General features: G+C 39.7%; 2 protein-coding genes across 5 annotated transcripts in view; both read left to right on the top strand.

Annotated features, from left to right (window-relative positions):
• LOC138049066 (rhamnosyl O-methyltransferase-like) overlaps nt 1-497 on the top strand; it is a 13,203-nt gene extending 12,706 nt beyond the window's left edge. Inside the window, exon 5 of the mRNA XM_068895177.1 lies at nt 1-497. This exon is cut by the window's left edge and continues 2 nt beyond it. Coding sequence (XP_068751278.1) covers nt 1-44 — 44 coding nt within the window. The 3' untranslated portion in view covers nt 45-497.
• Nucleotides 498-638: 141 nt separating this feature from the next.
• The window catches only part of LOC138049067 (rhamnosyl O-methyltransferase-like), a 13,871-nt gene continuing 7,009 nt past the window's right edge, over nt 639-7,500 (top strand). The window contains exons 1-2 of one of the 4 annotated variants that reach the window (XM_068895180.1): nt 639-748; nt 3,979-4,022. The gene's annotated coding sequence lies outside the window, so the exon portion shown is untranslated. Of the gene's footprint in view, nt 749-3,057; nt 3,628-3,892; nt 4,132-7,500 lie in introns of those variants that run through there. The other 3 variants (XM_068895182.1, XM_068895179.1, XM_068895178.1) reach the window with 3 other exon arrangements.

The raw sequence follows: 7,500 nt of genomic DNA, 5'->3' as shown, positions 1-7,500 counted from the left end.
ACAATGCCACGTGGAACATGAATGGATTTTTGAAAAGGATGTAGCTTACGTTGAAGTGCTTTTAGTTTGAATAGGTGTATCGACGGTATATTTCATACTCATGTATCTTTCTTTTTAATGCATGTGGAGTTTTTGCAGCGCTTCAGTTATCGCGAACAAGTCCCAACGCCTTATTAATGGCACCTAATTGGTATGAAACGGTTGTCATATCCAATAGCTTTTTTGGGGAGTTTTTGTATCTCTTTATGTTGAACGACTTTGAAGCCAATTTGCCTCAAAAAATGAGGGCATTTTTCCGCTGGTTATTTTGCACTGAATTTCCTTGCTTACACCGAAACTTTCTATTTTTCATGGGGTTGATTATCTTAGGTTATGTAATTGTTTGAATTTCAATGGAATACCCCCACAAGGATACATATTCTTGTTTTTCTTCGCATTGACAAGAACTAGCCGTAATAAGTAATACTGAAATTGAAATAATAAAATGAATAAAAACATTGTGTCCTTTTGTAATGTATACTGTACTAGTAATCTCCGATATTGAAGTGCGAGAGTCACTTTGGGAGCAAAGTAGAAGGGTAGGGAAAGAAACACTTATAGGACCCATGTACGAGCATGTAGTTCTCGATATGGCTTCAATAAGCGCTGAGTGGTACTATGACTCATGTGACAACACTGAGCATTGAAATATTTTGCCCTTGGCTAGACTCTGAATCATAAGTAAGTGCGATATGTTTGATTTAAGAAGGTAAGTTGTGGTCAAAATAACTACACTGTACGCATGGTTTCTGAGGAGACGATAAACTGTAAATAGCCCCCTGGGAAGACACGTGGTTACTAGTAAATATTAAACCCAGGAAGATTGAAGAAAATAAAAGGGAATCGTGTAACAATTAAATTGGCATAGAGGCTGACATCGGAGTCGAAATTATTGAATTTCCTATAAGTTAAAGTAGAATGACCTTTAGGTGAATTGATGGAAATCTTACGGAATGCATAGACGAGACTATGATCACTTAGGCTTAATTGAGACACACCAGCGGAAACAATATTATTCTGACAATTTGTTAAAATAACATCAACCAGAGTAGAAGATGTGATAGTAATGCGAGTTGGACTATCTACTAGTTGTCAAAGATTATAAATATCAACAATATTTGTTAAAAGCAACACTGTGTTGATATCAGGTTGCGGAGAAGCCAAATTACAGTTAAAGTCACCCATTAAATAAAACTCAACGTTCTCTGCATCAAGCTTGCCAACAAAGGATTCAAAATGAGACGATTTCTTCCGAAACTTCTATATGCGAACTAAGCAAGATACAGATTTTGTTAGCCTGTTTTATGCAAATACTGATGCAAAAGTAAATAAATATTGATACAAAGTTTTTAGGAAGAGCCGAAAGATGTGATTCATCGGTCTGTTAAAACACTACATTTATCAGACCAATGCGATAGTTTGTCTGTACAAAGTAGTATGTTTGCGCTTGAAAAACGGGAAAAAAGTCAGAAAGTTGCAGTGTCTAGAAATCGTTAGTAGACTGTATACGTAGCCTGTATTTCCGTGGGGTTCCAATCTAGAAAATTAAGTATGTGACTGTTGTGTAGGGGCATCAAAAAGAAAGGAATAGTCCAGTCTTAAGACTCAACATTTAATACCATCAGTCATTATAGTTCACCACTAAATTTTCTTCGATTAGTATCATAAGCGTGAGAGGTACCTGCGTTAATCATGATCGAAATCATGCCAATTAGGGAGCTCAAGTAAGGGACATTTTTGCATTTAGCCCCCATGAACGGCAACCGGAAGTGAATCGTTTTTCTGTTTAACTTGTCTTCACACAACCACATTTCTGTTGCTAAAAATCTTTTTTCTAGTAGAGACGACTTATTTTAATAACTGCCACCCGAGTATAAAAAATTCTAATCGAGGCAGGGGGAAAGGTAATCATGCAATAACTTAAAGTGGTACTACGATAAAAAAAAAGGTAGTAGCCAAAACGCAGGGCCGGGGCTGGGGCCGGGGCCGGGGCCGGGGCCGGGGCGAGGCCGGGGTCGGGGTCGGGGTTGGGAAGCCTTTTCTTTTTCCCATTTTTTTTTTGTTTCAGTTTTTGTCCGTATTCTCCTGGGGCCGGTTCCTGAAAGTAGGAATAACTCTATTCCAGTAATAAATGTGCCTTATTCCAGGAATACCTTTATCCCCAGAATAAATTCTGTTCTGTTAGAATAGCAGATTTATCTCTGGAGTAACTGTTATGTCAGGTATAATTTATTCCTCCTTTCAGGAACCGGCCCCTGTACTGTTGTTTTCGAATGACCGGCATCTGTCCTTCATTTATGGTGGAAATTAGTCAAAAACATCAAAGAACTTAGGGAAGCTACAAAAGTTCTTAAGGGACATCTTAGTTTTTTTCTCGAAATCGGACTTTGTTTTCTTTTACTTTTTTTGTGTGTTTTAAAATCGAAGTTGGTTTTTGCGAGCATCTGACTTAGTCTTTCCAAAAATCGGAGTTTGTTTTTCGAAATTAAGATAATTTCTCGCGTTTTGGCTACTACCAAAAAAGATAGGCCAATTCAACGAAGAGTAACTTGGTAGAGAAATCACCTAACTATTATTTAGCACCGTGTACCTTAAGAAAGCGCAAAACGTCTGGCTCAAACCTGTATGCGAGCGTCGCTCTCTTGAACTTCCACAATTACTTTGTGTGCACTTAAGTATGGTGGCATTGTCTTCAAACAATTCAACTTACCTTTCCTTGCATTGAAGCCGAATAATCGTGGCTCCTCGCACCTATTGTATCGTCTGCATGAGGCAACAAGAAGGTTCCGCCCCGGGGGTGGGGGGGGGGGGAGACTTCCATATGGAACAGACGGGATGCTCGTCGGAAATTTTGAATTTAACCCCTAAAGGAGACCAATCTGGGCGTGGCTTAAGCAAATTTTGACCCCAAAACAAAACACGTTAAAAAGAAAATTTGACTTCTGTTCTCTTCGCGTAATTCTGGGTTTCTTCGCATAACCCTAAACGAGACCTTGGCGGCGCTTAAAGGGGCTAGGTCACGCTATTTTAGGTAATTTTGTTCAATTTTGTTAATTATGAGCTCTAAACGTCAAATTGGCAGAGCAAGAGTCTTTCATTTGCAAAATCACGGCCACATAACTACTGAGAATGATTTTCCAGCTGTGTAAATGACATTTTGATATAAACTGATATAGATTTGAGAAAAGGTGGGCCGACGTTTTTCAAATTTACCGAAATCAATCCATTTCAGTCCTCTCCAGTTTTGTCCATCCATGTCCCTTCTTGGCTTCCCGGTGTTTTGTTACAGTTCTTCTATAGTTTTGAACAGTTATTTTGATATTTTAGTTACTTCTACGACCATTCGATCAGTGCTGAAATTGCCTAAAATTGCGTGACCTAGCTCCTTTAAAATATTGGCGCTTTGCCCGGAACACCCTAAGCGAGACCAAAATCCAAAATTTACATCCCTAAGCGAGACGACGAGCATCCCCGTCTGTTTCAGCTTCGCTCACTTAGTGCAGTTACGTTGGTTGCTCTCTTAAAAAAACCAAAGGATAGAAATTCATTTGAAATATTCTCCAAAACAGACAACGGCTTACTTGGAAGGTTGGACGAGTAACTTCAGTACGGTGTTCAAGGAATATCATTCAGACAAGTTTTCAGACATGAAAGTCGACAGGTTTAAAGTACAGGTCACTCGTTACAAAACCTTCACTTACTCTAAATTAGGCCTAAAGTTAGCCAATGTGAAGGTTTTGGGTTCCTTTGTAGAAGAACGACCTGTAACAAGTGACATGTGGAATGTAGGACCTGTGTTGATGTTTTAGGTTCGAAGCTTGCGTGACAAACGTAGTGAAGATAATTAATGTATGCTAAATTCTGCCTATTTTTATCCCCTGTCACTGTGTCATATTTCAGCGTGCAAGTCGAATCATATTCTTACTCTCGTCTTTGCAGTTGAACTCCCAAGCTCGTGGTCAGTCCAGCCTGCATATTATCAGGTGAGGACTCTGTATGTTATTTCGATCTCGTAGGTGTGTAAATAAGTTATTCACCGAAGTGGATTTGAATATGGGGATCAATATATACCACTTCCATCGACACTGAAAGGTTAATAATATATTGTTTTAGTACATACCACATAAGTTGAATAATCAGCCGAATTTGCTTCTTGGTAAACGAAGCCTAACGGGTTCGGGGAAGCCGTTGGAGGTGGGTAGAGAGCTTCGAAGCGACGACGTACATGTAACATTCACCACTAGCCACGGGTGTTACGAAAACGAAGACGCTCGAAAACAACCCCGCGGTCACATTCGCGCTTAATAGGGGGCTTATTAAAGTTTTCCGGAAAAATGATCAAGATCAATATTTTGAAATGTGTGAAAAGCAACAGTCACTGAAATTGATGTAAAATGTAGTTTAATTACCTACAAATAAATGCAAATCAGGGAAAATGATAAATTTTAGTGACCGAGCCCCTGGGGGTGGGGGGGGGGGAAGACTAAAAACTAGATATTTCAAACGCCTTTTATCTAGCCGTGCGATTTCCCTTACCTTTCAGGATCTCCCCACCTTTCAGGATTTCCTTAGCGAAAAAATAATAATAATAATCATGTATGGCAATAAATAGTAAAATCTGTTAGACAGGTTTTTCGCAAATGGCAAAAACGTCGATTTCCGTCCATTTTGATAATAAGCGTTTCACCGTGACTAAGGACTGCAATGCCGTGTAAGGATCTATGCATTACGATGGATCAAAACAAGCAATGCTAAGCATGTTCGGACAGATCAACAACATTCACGAAGGCATTCTCTTCAAAATGGATCTACGGTCGGCCAAACCTAGCATGATTAGCGCTCAAACTAGAAAGCAGACGCAAAGTTAACAGCAGTTTCGGGCTTGTTGACCCTCGTCAATAGGGTCATAGGGCGGTTGCGATTTGCTCGGCAATAAAGTTTGAAAACAAATAATTCAATGAAAGATTAAACAAAGTGTTAACTGAGTCCCGTGTTATGTTTTTTTGGCCGTTCCCAGCTGTTTTAGGCGTCATTTTTCCAGATCTTTTCTCGACCGCCGCTTAGAGAGTCGAGAAAATTCGAGAAAATTGAAAGGCAGGCAACACGGAGCCGCCGGCCTGCGATCTCGTCTTGTTCAAGCTGGAACTGACGACAAACCAGTGCAATTCTTACCTTCATTAAAAACTCCAGCATCCGATCGATTAGGGATGTCCCCAAACCTTCGCCGAATTTGAGATTCGTCTTTCGAAAATTCACCGAGAAAGGCGATCCTGAAATCCATACTAGTAATACTCGAGCGAAAATAAGCGAAATCGGCACAAATATATGTAACAAGACGTCTACAAGGGAGTATCCGTGGAATGCGCAAACATTTAACACGAATTGTCCAGTTACACTGAACTTCAACTGCAGGTAAACTTCGGAAAGTGGTGAGAGATTACCAGAAAGATGAATCTGTAATATAACTTGAAGTTGTTTGTTGTAAAAATTCATTATTAATGTTACTAAATTTGCAAATGCAAACAACGAAGTCCTTTTAGCGGGTTATCAGGTTACGGGATTTTTTATTTATTTATTTTTTGAAGGAGACTTTATTCAAATCCAACAGGTTTACTTGCTTCCTTAACTCCGCTCATCCAAAAATTACAAGATCAGCCTTAAATCATCCTAAAAACTTATTCCAAATCACAGTTCAACAACTCATCCTGGGCCAGTTCTTCAAAAGCCGATTAACGCTAATCTCAGGTTATTAATTAATAAGGGAGTTCTATTTTCTACTCCCAAATGCTGTTCAAGGCTGATATTAGGTAAAACTTTACATTAAAAGAAGTCAATCTTGAAAAACAAAAATAAGCAAAGGAAACTTTCACCAAAAAGTTGAAAAGATGAAATAAAAGTTTGCGCCAATCCTGGATTAAGGTAATCGGCTTTCAAATAACCGGGCCCTGTATTTGAAGTCCGGTTCGGTAATCCTGGTTTAGTTCCTTGCAAACTGTTTAAATCTGCCGTGGCGAAGACAAGAAGACAACATCTGTACTCCATTTCTCTTAATGCTTAAAAGTCTAAAATTCCATGCTTCGTGTTGTACAGTCCAGTCCAAAGATTTTAATTTCACATTTCCATAATCTTGAGGTACCAAACGTTCCACAATAACTTGACATCTCGTTGAGAAAAAAAAGATTAAATCCAGTAGTCCAGTCTGGGTTATAAATAGACAAAACTCTCTATCATCGATTCAAAACTCAACAAAAGCTACAAGTAGTAAATAGTTCTCACAGAAACTACAAAAGCTCGTCATACATGATTCTACAATCGAGCTGAACAAAAAACTATCAAAAACGAAACCAAAAAACCCTAGTGATCGCATCTCGAGAGAACAGACATAGAGCCAAAACTGTTCTGCCCAAAGACTGATTGGCTGTAGGGGTTGGAGTTATTCAGCAGACCGTGAACTCCACGTGAAATCTTCTTGCTCGATTTTTGAAGCCAAAATTAAAACTTCTCAGACCTCCCGACGGGTTTTAAGATATCGCTTCAAAATTTTCAGTTTTAGTGAATGATTGTACCCCAAATGCCGTTTGAGGAATGTTTCGTTTGTCTTAGGAGACTGATCTCATGGCACTTTTTCTTCCCAAATTTAGTATGGGGTGGGACTTTGAGCGTCATATTTCCTTCGATTCTTCCGTGACTAAGATGCAACAAAGTACGGTTATTTTCGCAATAAAGTGAAGGGGCAGGAGTTTCTGAAGCAGACTCGGTCGTTCTGAGTTTGAGCCGTCAATGCTAAAAGACAATATTAAATACTAAAAAGCTAAGACTTTATTCAAATAATTCACTCCATTAACATTAATATGATATATAGTTTGACCCTATGCAAAAAATAGCGGTGCGACAATTTCACTTTCCGCGAACACGTTATTTTCCTTTACCGAGACCTTAGGTAAAGGTAAAGGTAAAGTCTTCTACGAGCGTAGAAGGTCTATCAGGCCGGCGCGTATCTCCGGTTTCTGTAGCATGAAGCGACTAGGAGTATTTCTACTCCCCCCCTGGATGGGATGCCAGTCCACCGCAGGGTTACCCCCAGCATTAATTTCGCTGGTACCCATTTATACATCTGGGTGAGGAGAGGCACCGTGAGAGAAAAGTGTCGTGCCCAATAACACAACACAATGTCCCCGGCCAGGACCCGAACCCGGCCCACTCGATCCGGAGTCCAGCAGTCTAACCATGAGGCCACCGAAACCTTAGGAAGAGAAAAATCGAAAAGAATTTTAAGATATCAAAAAGTATGTGAACAAGGTTCACTGCCTGATCGTTGAGATGTTTTATCTTCGGGACTTTAAGCCGAAACTAAACCATGTAATATTTCAATTTTTGCAAAGCCATGCGTCCCTTGCTACATCCCAGGAAAGACCTCTGTTCAATTAGGCCTATATATCATCCTTCACCATACAGTTGGTT

Source organism: Montipora capricornis, chromosome 5 (genome assembly GCF_036669925.1).
Source record: "Montipora capricornis isolate CH-2021 chromosome 5, ASM3666992v2, whole genome shotgun sequence".
NCBI classification, from domain to species: Eukaryota; Metazoa; Cnidaria; class Anthozoa; order Scleractinia; family Acroporidae; genus Montipora; species Montipora capricornis.
The sequence above is the reverse complement of the archived record's forward strand: the minus strand, read 5'-3'. Positions and strand labels throughout refer to the sequence as shown.